The sequence below is a fragment of the Delphinapterus leucas genome, chromosome 16 (assembly GCF_059928025.1).
Source record: "Delphinapterus leucas isolate spDelLeu-1000000601 "Yukka" chromosome 16, BTC_Dleu_Yukka2, whole genome shotgun sequence".
Classification (NCBI taxonomy): Eukaryota; Metazoa; Chordata; class Mammalia; order Artiodactyla; family Monodontidae; genus Delphinapterus; species Delphinapterus leucas.
In genome coordinates, this window is record NC_143144.1 from 50,687,087 (window position 1) to 50,700,164 (window position 13,078).

Genomic DNA, 13,078 nt, shown 5'->3' on the forward strand with positions numbered 1-13,078 from the left:
ACCTCACACCGGTCAAAATGGCCATCATAAAAAATTCTACAAACAATAAATGCTGGAGAGGGTGTGGAGAAAAGGGAACCCTCCTGCACTGTTGGTGGGAATGTAAATTGATACAGCCACTATGGAGAACAGTATGGAAGTTCCTTAAAAAACTAAAAATAGAACTACCATATGACCCAGGAATCCCACTACTGGGCATATACCCTGAGAAAACCATAATTCGAAAAGAGTCATGTACCACAATGTTCACTGCAGCACTATTTACAATAGTCAGGACATGGAAGCAACCTAAGTGTCCGTCGACAGATGAATGGATAAAGAAGATGTGGCACATATATACAATGGAATATTACTCGGCCATGAAAAGAAACGAAAGTGAGTTACTTGTAGTGAGGTGGATGGACCTAGGGTCTGTCATATAGAGTGAAGTAAGTCAGAAAGAGAAAAACAAATACTGTATGCTAACGCATATATATGGAATTTTAAAAAGTGGTACTGGTGAACCTAGTGGCAGGGCAGGAATAAAGATGCAGATGCAGATGTAGAGGACAGACTTGAGGGCACAGGGTGGGAAGGGGAAGCTGGGACGAAGTAAGAGAGTAGCACTGACATATTTACCCTACCCAATGTAAAATGGATGGCTAGTGGGAAGCTGCTGCATAGCACGAGATCAACTTGATGCTTTGTGATGACCTTGAAGGATGGGATAGGGAGGGTGGGAGGGAGGCTCAAGAGGAAGGGGATGTGGGGATATATGTATACATATAGCTGATTCACTTTGTTGTACAGCAGAAACTAACACAACATTGTAAAGCATTTATACTCCAATAAAGATGTGAAAAAAAAATATTGTGAAAGGAGGATGTCTCTCTTGTAACTCCAGAGTTCAAAGGCAGGGCTGCCATCCACCTGTTATAAAGACTGCCTCATACCCTGTTTAACAGTCCGCTATTCAACTAGAAGGGGCTTGGAAAGGGTTTCTGCAGTACCTGTAATGTTCTAATTCTTGATCTTTGTGGTGGGTATTAGGTGTGTGTGTGTGTGTGTGTGTGTGTGTGTGTGTGTGTGAAAATTCGTCAGGCTGTACACTTGTGATTTGAGCCCTCTTCTGTAGGTATGTCATATTTCTCTTAAAATTCATATTAAAAAAAAAGTCTACTACTGATGCTACTAGATTCTTTAGTGCTTCTTCTACTATTACCTATTCCATGCCCCCTCTTTCTTGTCTTCCTAATACAACTCAGCTGTATTACACATCTACTTTACACATCTTGTATTTCAGAAAAGCGTTCCATTCTTTGCAAAGGAATTTTGCAGTGTTTTAACACATGGTACCAAAGCTTGGTCTGTCATCAGGTCCACCCTTTCTTGTGCCTGGGGCTCTGGCTGGCCCCAGCTGTAGCAAGCTCTCTGTGCTTTGATAGCCCTGTACAATGCTGCTTGAACTCCATGCCACAAGGCAACACTGTAAAGAAGCTGAAAGCAGAGAGAATATCAAATATTGCAAGTGGAATGTTTTACCTGCAATTATTTGCAAGGATGCAGAGAGATTTTCGCCAGCTTTCATTAGGTGTGTGTCCATGAGGTTGGAGAGGTTATGGTATAGATTGTCATTTTTACCATGTTTCCACAGTTAGATGGTTTTGTTTGTCATCATCTAGTGCCTACTTAAAACTAAAACATACTCCTGTCCCTCCCCGCAACACACGCCCCTCATGTCCTACCAGGTGTGACTACGAGGAAGGGCAGGTTTCCTAAGGATCTGTGGTTTCGTGAGGGTCAACAGTTATTGCACTGCCAAACGATGTTTATGAGTGACACATGGTTTTCCCTAGGTTAAGGCCTTACCTCATTCAATGCACACATCCGAGCAATGGAGCCAATGTTGTTGGTGATGGTGACCAGGGTGGCTCGGGCGAGGTCTTCCTTGCTGATGGAATCTCGCTTTTCCTTACTCATCATGTTGCCAAAGCTATGTTGGAAATAGTAGCGAGAGTGTTCAAAATCATCCTTAGGCAGGCCCCATGCTTCCACCAAAGTACTGTGGAAAGCTTTATGAATAACTCTGATTGAGCTCAAATGACCTGATTTGGCTACCATGGTTTACAAGCAGACAGGATTACGGTATGAATGGTTGGCTGCCCTTTTCTTAATAGGGACAAAGTAGCATGGCTATTAACGGGGAAAAAAAAAAAAAAATTAAATGCCTCTAGATATCTGGACAAGAATGGAACGGGGGAAACTGTTGCAGTTTTCCAGAACCTTCTTTCAAAGCTGCCTTATTTTAAGCACAAGCATCAGGAGCTAAACATCTCAGTGCTTCATCAAGGGCAGGAGATCAAGTCTGAGCTCCAATGCTATAGATCCTTGCACCAGGCTGGTGGGTTGACATTTAAAAAAAACAACAACTAAATGAACAGCCAGGGTGGAGAGGTTGCCTTGTGTTTAATCGCTACTGCTCCTAGCTACTTAGTCTCTACCTTGATGCTACCGCAGATCCTTGAAGGCCAAATCGTTCATAGTCTCCTCCGTAAATGTCCTTCACCAGCTTATCAACATTGGTGCTGTCGCCTTTAGCTGCCATTTCCAGAGCTTCTTCAAAGGTCTCACAACCAGTCAGCAAGCAACATAGGCCTAGGAATGTTCCACCTCCAAGACTGAAGGAACAATAAGGTTTATTTTTTAAGTTTTACTTTAAGAGATGCCCATCCAAGTCCCCAACTACATCAATATCACTAATATGGGTTAATAAGTACAGAAGAAAAACAAAGGGGCACTTGAATCAAAGTGCTGGGTGAAAAAGAGCTTTAGGGTAGATTGGATAAAAAAAGAGGGCAGAGACTAAAAGAAACATCAAGGAAAACTCGCCCTGAAGTTTAAGAACAAAACCAGAGAAAGACTCTCACTGATTTCCGTTGTGAGACCTTGAACTAGCCACTGACCTAAGTGCTTCATGCAATCTTCCCACCTATATAATGGGGCCAAATCATGATCTATCTCCCTTATTTGCGTGGTCTGAAAGCAGCAAATAACCAGAGAAATGACCTCTATTAAAAAGAAAAAATACAAACATATGTAGCTAAACAAATACTTAGAAAAAGAAACTGTGTGTACCTGAAGCACAGTTCATATCTATAGAGACAAACTCTGTGGTGACAAAACTGAACTGGGACGCTGCCCGGAATAGCTGGTCCCCAAGCTGTATCTTTCATCTGACCTTGCTTCTCTAGCAGAAATAATTTCATTTAAGCTCCTCAAAAATTTCAAAAAGGAAACCACCGATGGATCTCATATTGGATTTTTTCTAGTAAACTCTAGAAAAGGTTATTAGTACTTTACTTACCACCCAATAGTCAAAAAATAGTAACAAAGATCTTAAAATGGTTTCAATGCTCAAACCATGTTTTAAAAGCTTTCAGTTGTTTGGGGGGAAATTCTTCTAAAATAGTCTTTTGAGAAAAAATTAGAAACCAATTATGATAGTTGAAAGTGAACTCAATTGTGTATTAATATCAAAGTTACCTGAGGGGAAGTAAAGCAGATTCAGAGTAAAGCTGTCACCAGTGAGCTCCTGGCAGGAAAGAGCACTGATATGGCCATGAATGGGCCTTACTCTTTACCTACTAGACAGAAGAGCAAATGCACATCAATTTGTTCTGAAGCCTCAAGAGCTGCTAGCCCTGGGAATTCCACATGTGTTTGGCTACTGGCTTTTAAGAGAAAATTCAAGTTGAGATCGAGGTTATTTTTAAAACTTAAATTTGAAAAAAGAAAATTTAGGGTAAATTATACTGACTGTCAATAACTGTTACCAAGAAGGCACCAGATTATAGACACACGGTTCTTTAAATCACACCTAAGGACTAACTGTGATATTTCTTAAACAGTGATTCTTACAAAAATACATACTTGATTGAAATGATGGGTTCTCATGGACAATTAGGTAGCTGGGCACAAGTCACAGTATCCAAACTGTAGGTGCAGTACCACAAGGACAAAAAGAGCTCTGTGGGCATTATTGCCTTGACACCTCAGTCACAGTAGAAAGTTTGGATTCCCTCTAAGAAAGTTCGTCTTCATTTACATTTAACAGGGCACCTCATGCGACGTCCTTAGTTTCAGTCTACCCTAGAAAGTTAGCGTGGTTTAATGGGAACACTTTTTGGTTTGCATGTCATCTGAATTTGCCTTGTTTTCTCTCTTTATAGTCTTTTAAAAGGGTTGGCTCACATTTCTAGTTCCTACCTTTCATCCACACTAATAACCTTTCTTTGAATATCAGGTATTTGGATTCATCAAGGTGTTCAACAACCAACTCCAAACACAGGCACCTGAAGACACTGGCTGACTTAGAAAGAAGGCAACTCATCATCTGATGTGTTGGTATGAGTGAAAAAGGACACGGGCTTTGTATGACTGGAAAGTGACAGGTGACTCCAGACAAAGAATCAGAGCTGAATGGAGAAAGCGAGCATGAATTGGCACAGCTGGAGCACTGCAGATAGGAGGAAAGAATGCACGGTTGCAGAAGAGCACTTTATTGACCTCCTTAACCTGGCTAACCACTCTCTAGTCTAGTGATTCTCTCATAATCAGATACATGTTTGTTTCAGCAGACACACAGCAAGATCCTCAGCAAATCAGAGACCAAAACATCATTTTTTAAAAAAAACCCAACCAACTTGTAGTGAGGAATTTTCGGAAGAAGTAGAAGAATCCAATTACTTAATTATCCATGCCCTTAAAACTGATTCCAAAAGAATGAAATAAGCTGCACTGTTCGTTTCACTGAAGTTTTAAAATTCTTTTCATTCCTCTTTTAATAGATTACACATTCTAACAACGTTAGCTGTTAAGTTCTGTTTTTTCAGTTGACTTCTATAATAAAATTGGACTTGGTCAACAGAAATGTTGCTACTAATCTAGGATGCAGTAAAGTTACAGACAACACTGAAACAAACCATTTAAAATCACATGCTTAAAAGAAAACTGATATCCTGTAACGATGTGGCTTCCTAAAAATAAAAATGCTTAATGGGAAAACAGGGTATATGAGAATAACAAAAAACCTAGAGTTATAGCTATCACAGTAGGAGTAACAAAATTAAAACTGAAGCCTTTGCTTAAATCAGTGATTCCCAAAGTGTATTCCACACACTGATGTTCACTGCTGACCAAAATACAGGCACACCTCATTTTCCTGTGCTGTCCTTTATTACACTTGGCAGATATTGCATTTCTTACAAATTGAAGGTTTGCAGCAATCCTGCATCCGCAAGTCTATCGGTGCCATTTTTCCAACAACATTTGCTCACTTTGTGTCTCTGTGTCACATTTTGGGCAATTCTCCCAATATTTCAAATTTTAAAGTTATTATTATATTTGTTATGGTGATCTGTGATCTTTGGTGCTACTATCGCATAAGGATTATTACCCACTGAAGGCTTAGATGATGGTTAGCATTTTTTAGCAATAACATATTTTTTAATAAAGGCATATACATTTTTAAAACATAATTCTAGTGCACACTTAATAGGCTACAGTACAGTGTAAACACAACATTTATATGCACTGAGAAACCAAAAAATTTGTGTGATTCGCCTTATGGCGATACTCGCTTATTGCGGAGGTCTGGAATGGAATCTGCAGTATCTCCGAGGTATGCCTCTAGTTTAGATCAGTGGTTTTCTAACTTGGATCAAAAAAAACCTTTGGCAGAACAACTCTGGTTGGACAAGATCTGGGGCCCAGAAACTTGATATTTCATTCCCCTCCCCCACCTGTGGCAGCCCAAGAAAGGGCTCTCTAGCAACCTTCAGTCTCCTGTAGCACCTTTCCAAAACTACTGGTTACAGAGAGCTTGTAAGGAAGCTTGGGCATCCACACAGGATTTGTTGATGATTGCAAATCAGTGATCATTAACTGGCATTTACCAATAACTGGAATGGATAGGCATTATTGCACATGTGACAGATGCCAAACGTCACAACTGGGCTCATTATTCAAAGACAACCCAGATCCTTGGAACCCCCAAGTTTGAGAGAGCGTACCTGTGATATAATTCATGAATTTGTTAAGTGTTAATGAACAAAATTATAAATATCTCTAATTCTGGAAAATGTTTAGCTTGTTGTTACCTTGAGACTAGCTCTACCAATTCAATGGCTCCTTTGGGGAAGCAGTTTGTAGTTTCTTAAAAATTATACCATTCTCAGGAGATCACTCTCTCAAGGTAAAACCAGCTCAGCCGAATTCTTCATTTGTCTTGGACAGTTCTGACAGTCCTAATGAGGCCACTGGGCCCGTTGTGATTCTCATGGGAGCAAGTAAGGTTAGTGCTGTATTCTCAGTGAGAAAATGTATTGACTAGCGGCAATTAACGTACACACCAAAGCCTATATTCCGGACACAAGCGGGATCAGTCAGAATGTGTGGTTCAGGGTTTCTTAACACCACTAACTGTTAACATTTGGGGCTTGATACTTTTTTTGCTGTGGGGGACTGACCAATGCACTGTAGGATATTTAGCATCGTCCCTAACCTCTGGTCACTAGATGCCATTATCATTGGACCTCCAGTTGTGACAACCAAAAAATGTCTCCAGACATTGCCAAACGTCCCCTGGGGGCCTCAATCTTCCCTTCCCCAGTGATGAACCACTGATGTCTGCAGAACCCATCACAAGTCATGTCAATACGGGAGAAAAGCAGTGCTCTCCTCCTAACGGGTGAGTAGAACCGCAGAATTTCAGTACTGGAAAAGCTTGTAGAAACTAAGAAACAATTCACTCACTTCATGGCGCAAACAAGGAAACCGAGGCCCAGAGAAGTTATGTGATATCTTCATCTATCAAAAACAAGGGTTTCAATACCATGTTTCAAAGCACATACCACACACTAGTTCCTTAAGTTGTTCCTCCAAAACTGGGCTCTGTGGTCCAATAAGTTGAAGAGACACTTCATACCAAATCTTCTTATAAGTAAGGAAAACCTGTTTAATTTTGTTTATACTACAATTTCTCAAAGACTTCTGACCCTGGGTCTTTTTCCCGTGTTGAATCCCCATTAACAGGAAGCTGAGCCCACGTGCCCTTGGGGAGTGTGTACATTAAGAAACATGGTACTCTGCTCTGCTCTAGTTGCAGGGCTGTTTTCCCGTCCACTGCACTCCCAAATTCCCTGTGAGGTGTGCTGACTATTCCAGTTTGCAGCTGGAGCATTTACCTGAGGGTAAAAAACACTCTTTGTAAACCCAATCTGGCTCACTGATTGGAACGCCTATTTCAAGCAATTCTTCCTGTGCTAGGCACCAAGGTACTTCCAGAAAGAAGCCCTCTTTGACCATCCCAAGCATCCTTCCACCTGGATTCTACTGTGCTTGTGGTCCCTGCCATTCACCTGGCACTTAATATGTCTGCCTTTGGGAAAATTTCTGGTATGTGCAACACTTTTTCCCACAACCTCACCAGTTTCCAACCAAGGCTGTGTTTTATTAACCTTTATAAATCACCCTGTGTAACATATCCAATAGATCCTTTTTGGTTGGCTGAGGAGGGTAAGATCTTTCTTTTAAAAATGTATTAAATATAAATAACATTTTCAGAAAGTGGTCTTCAAGGAAGAGGCCTGGGTTTAAGCACAAAAAGGTTCTTCTAGTGGAAACCACGTTTACCTGGTCCCTGTAACTCTTTTGTAGTTGTCCTTGGAGTACACTGCTAGGATGCTGACACCTGAGCCCATGTTCACCAGCAACATAGGGTACGGGTTATCCAGACAGTACGGCCTTTTTTGACACAATTCGGGATTTGTGGGATTTTCAAAATAGTAACATTCCGGCTTGCCGTTGAAGCCAACAGAGTCAACGTAAAGCAGGCCCTGAATCAGACAGTCCAGTTCGTCCAGTTTGTGGAGCTGAAGGTCAGCAATCTGAAAGAGAAGGAACCCTTGTGAGAGAGACCACTACCACCTCAGGGGAAGCCCCTGGAAGCTTTCAGCTGAACTTAACATGTGTCATGAACAGGAAAAGCATGGAAACATCCTTCAAGCACCACGCTGTGAAATCTTGTTGAGAACCAGTCATTCCACTGGAAAGGCAGCCTTTACCGGATGTCGTGTCTACCCACGGTGCCTGCTGAGAGACAGGACCCTACCTGATAGCTGGCAAGGAAGCCACTAGCACGTGGGGTAGGCAGAAGTGTTGCCCCTGAAAGTTACGTCCATGTCCTAATTTTCAGAACCTGTGAATGCTGCCTTATTTGGAAAAAGGGTCTTTGCAGGTGTGATTCAGTGAAGAATCTTGAGATGCAGAGGGCATCCTGGGTTATCAGGGTGGGCCCTAAGTCCACTGACAGTTTCCTTACGAGACACAGGAAAGATCTGACAGACACAGAGGAGAAGGCCGTGTAAAGACGCGAGGCACAGCCTGGAGAACTGCACCACAGGCCAAGGAAGGCCGATGGCCACCAGACGCTGGGAGAGGCAAAGAATGGATTCTGCCCAGGAGTCTCTGAAGGAAGTGTGGTCCTGCCAACACCTTGATTTCGGCCCTCTGGCCTCCAGAACTATGACTGAGTAAATTTCCGTTGTTTTAAGCTGCTAGGTTTGTGGTAATTTGTTAGAGCAGTCACAGGACTGTTAGAGCACTCACCCAGCATACCTCAGGGTGAGGCAAGTGAGAAATGTTCTGAAAGCAGAAAGGCTCCTACACTTCTTGGCAGGATACGGAGTCCTGAGGGAGGCATGTGAGCCTGGGAGCTGGGGACAATCTCCTCTGAGCCCACACAGCCCAACTCTCCTTTTCCCAAGCCTGGGCTTTGGAGTTCGACAGACCTGGCTTTGAAAGCTATAACTCCAACTCTTACCTAATTGAGGGATGTGGGGCAAGTTACTTAACTTCTCAAGCCTCAGTTTCCTCCTCTGTAAAATGGGAATAATACCCACAGTGCAGTATTGTGAAGGTTACATGATGATAATATATGTAAAATGTTAACACAGGGCTTGGCAAGTGCAAAGGACTCAAAAAATATTGACTCTTTTATTAATAGCTGAGGTGGTCCCAGAGTGTCCTTTCATGCTCCTATGAAACAAAAACTCCTATTCTCCTAGGTACGGGGGAAAAAAGTAAAGGGGAATAAGCTGGCTGAGGGCTAGCCTTAGCAGAGGATGGGTACTTTGCATCCTCAAAAGTTTATTCACGATCCTCAAGAGTGATATTACTGCTGGTCCAAAAAAAAAAAAAAGAATCTAACATTCACCAACATGAAACTGAACCAACGATCGAAGATCATTTTCAAGTTTTAATTTAAATTAAAAAAAATCTCTTTAAGAAAATAATAACTGGTATTTATTATTTACTATATGCCAAGCACCTGTACTGGATCATTTAATTCTCACAAAAGCCCTATGAGGAGGTATGGTTAAGGCTCATAGAGCTTAAATAATTTTGCCTAAGTGATACAACTAGCAAATGCCTCCTAACACCTCGCTGTTCTTCTCTTGTCTTCATTCATCATGAGTCCTGCTTCTGGGATCTGGAAACCACCTACACAACTACTATACTTAGGTATTTTGCCCCAAAAGCATCATCTTCATTATAAAAGTTAATAGCTAGAAGAAAACTTTTGACTTTTTATCACTCACCTGAATGTCCCATTCAACAAAAATCCACTGAAGCTATACCTGCAGAGCAGAATTAGTTAGAATAGGTTACCAGCAAGGTGGTAGACGTGTTCTTTTTTTTAACATCTTTAAACATATGGAACACTTCACAAATTTGCGTGTCATCCTTGCGCAGGGGCCATGCTAATCTTCTCTGTATCGTTCCAATTTTTAGTGTATGTGCTGCCGAAACGAGCACTAGACGTTTTCTTGATACACAGAAACAATCATTCTAAATGACACTTGGTGATAAAGTTCATCTATCTCATAAGTGATTTTGAACATTTCATTTTTCACCAAGTGGAACTTTTGGGTGAGATGCATGTCATGATTCACGTGTTCAGGGGGTAATACTATAGGTATAAGGCTATCTGGAGACCTAAACGCTATAGTGACACAGCCGTGTAAACGCTATCTTCTCATCCTCCGGGATTCCCTGGCCCTATCAACGTCTTCCAACGCGCTCACAGCGTGGGTCACATTCTGGCTTGTTTTTGGTTCAGTGGGTGCCCCTGAGCACCACGCTCAAAGGCCTGTCCATAATAATGGCTTAATAAACACTTCTTAAATGGAACAGGGAAAACTGTCCCCTCCTGGATCACCACAAACGGAAAAGTAGCGATTTCATCACCCAGTCTTGGGGCCATAGGTTCACCTGCTTAAAAATTAATCGGAGGTCCATCAACAATATTGACAGCAGTGCCCAGAACCAACATCACAAACACGAACAGTGACACCGTCTGTTCAGGGGACATCCTGAAACTATGTTCGGGAAAAAGAAAAACCTGTCAGGGCAAGTAAACAAAGCACGTAGCTTTGCTCTGAAGGGAAAGATCTCACCTTTCCCCTCAAAATCACTTTCAAATAAAGTGCTAGCAGCAAACGAACATCTCTTCTATAACATTTTACTGAGGGATGGATATTTCTGAAGCCTGAGGTCATGCATCCCCAACCTGGGGAACAGAAATATTAGTCACTTTCATGGAGACCTATGGAGGCCTCCCTCAAAGGTCTTTTCCATCCAGGAATAGAGACAGGCTCCCAAGTGTAAGCGATGAGTCAAATCATTACTTGGACAGTATGTTCAGATCCCAGCTATGCAGAAACACTCTTTCTTTGGGTTTAGTTTTCTTTATACCAGGGTAACAAAAGCAAATGCTGCAGGAGCCAATAAAGGAGTGAAGTCCCTTGACTAAATGTTAAAGTAACAGAATGATGGGGATTGTGGCACACAGACAATCAACACGTATTTAAAATTCACTGCAGCCCGTTGTTGCCATGTGGTAATAAGGGCTTAATGTTGCCAAATGATTCTATTTCTCAAGAGCTGGAAACCCAGATTTTTATGTGAAAACTTCCAATTTTTAAATGCTGGCAGCTAGTTTTAAATTAAAAAAAAAAACCATCAGATCCAGCAAACATACAGATGAAGCTTCAGTTAATGTGAACATAACCTTGTCACCAAGGCGTGCGGGTAAATGTTTAACAACCAGCTCCCTGGGAGCAAATGCCCTGGTTTATAGCATTTACCAATTTCCACGGTATAATCACTCCCACCATAGCCAGCTTCAAGCTACCAACACGATGTCACTAAACACAGCGTTGGGAAGACACAATGCGCTCTCATGCACACAATGGGCTCTCGTGAACCAGTAGGAGCTGATTTCAGCACCCCACTGCTTGTGACTCTCCTCAGCACTTTTGGAAAGTATGAGTTCTGCCAATTCCTAAATCATTAAGCTTAAACTATTCCCCAAACTTAACACCAACAAACCAAACTTGCCCTAAGACTCAAACTCTGTAAATAACGGAAGTAGGGGAAGAAATAAAGTAAAAAAAATAATTTTTTTTTCAAACTACTACTATGATAAACTAACTTTGCTTTGCCTAGTCCCAAAGTCACCCAAGCAAGCATGGGTGCAGTGGGGTTCTCAAATTTTAGGTGCCATCAGAATCACCTGGGGGGGCTTGTTAAATCACAGATCGCTGGGTCCCACTCCCAGAGTTTCTGATTGCATGTCTAACAATATCGCAGGTGACGTTGACGCTGTTAGTCCTAGGACCACACAGACTTTGGAGCTGAAGAGCTGGGATTAATGCATGACCCCACTCCAGTACAGTGACAACAGGCCTTCAATAAAATCACATACTCTCCCCAATAGCAGCTGCCTTGGCTAACCGGCAGGGCTGTTTTCAAGAATCCAGTGAGATGGCTGTGTGAACACGCTTTGGAAACATGAGTTATACATGCATTTTATATAAGAAGTAAAATAATTCAGGTCTTCTTATCTCAAGTTGAAATACATTTGGAAACATCATTTTCAAACTGAAAACTCTAATTTCTCAAAGGAATTCAGTGATTCCCTGTATGATGAAATTAGAAAAAATATGGATTCTAAACACATGTTCAGGATACAACTCTAAGAGGTTCTCCTTATGTGCTTCAGTCTGTCAAAAATAAATACTGTTACATATAAGATGGCTAAACAACAAGGTCCTACGGTATAGCACAGGGAACTATATTCAATACCCTGTGATAAACCATAATGGAAAAGAATATGAAAAAGAAGGTATGTATATATGTATAACTGAATCACTCTGCTGTATAGCAGAAATTAATGCAACATTGTAAATCAACTAGACTTCAATAAGATAAACTTCAAAAGTAACTAAATAAATAGCTGAGTAAATAAATCCGGTAAAAACCATCCCAGGAGGTTCCATACCTACTCTCTCTATGGACCTACCCCAAACCAGTTCCATCACTCTTGTGTGCTTGAGAAATGAGTCACCAAATCGTTTTGCACGAAATGAATAAAATACACATCTGTGCAATACCCCACACTTCCCAAGGTGCTTTTGCTGACCCTGGCTCCATAAATCATAATGGAAGTGGCAGAAGAGGTTATCTTACTAAACCAAGAACAATTTGCATATAAAATGGTTGACTCTGGATTATAAATTACACTCGGGGCTCTTTTCTCCTCACACAGGACAGCTAACTGAGACCTGAGAGAGAGATGAATTTCAAATGTGTTCTGTGAGTGAGAAAAATAACAAAACCTCAAAGATGGCTTCTTCCTCCTGGCACCCAATGATAAAAGGGGTACATGAATGGCCAAAAGGGTCGAGCCAGAATGAAGTGTAGGATGACGGTATCTACAAAGCTTATGGTCCTGCAATATCACAAATCAGTTCCTGGATTAATAATAGGAACCCAGCTAATAATGAATGGTCTACTTAGATTTAGAATTTCACACATCCACAATTACCTTATTATCCCCTCCTGATGATTTTTCCACCATTATTAACTTTTTTCGGTTGTGTCCTTGGAGATTTCTGGCTTAATGAAGGCCAATTCTTAAGTCCTCACACCTTGAAAAAAATGTAGTGAAGCAATAAGAGAATCTTTTACTGTTCCC

At 41.4% G+C, this 13,078-nt stretch overlaps 1 protein-coding gene and 1 non-coding gene across 3 annotated transcripts in view; both read right to left on the reverse strand.

Moving 5' to 3' along the window:
- The window catches only part of PANK1 (pantothenate kinase 1), a 111,456-nt gene that overhangs the window by 10,792 nt on the left and 87,586 nt on the right, over positions 1–13,078 (reverse strand). For both annotated transcript variants that reach the window (XM_089897905.1, XM_022569379.3), the window contains 3 exons: positions 7,672–7,925; positions 2,481–2,657; positions 1,849–1,972 (listed from right to left, as the gene is read on the reverse strand). In XM_089897905.1, coding sequence (XP_089754031.1) covers positions 1,849–1,972; positions 2,481–2,657; positions 7,672–7,925 — 555 coding nt within the window. The remainder of the gene's footprint in view (positions 1–1,848; positions 1,973–2,480; positions 2,658–7,671; positions 7,926–13,078) is intronic.
- Positions 9,748–9,855, reverse strand: LOC115801515 (U6 spliceosomal RNA). Its single transcript, XR_004021819.1, has one exon. It is a non-coding gene; the product is annotated as a U6 spliceosomal RNA (small nuclear RNA).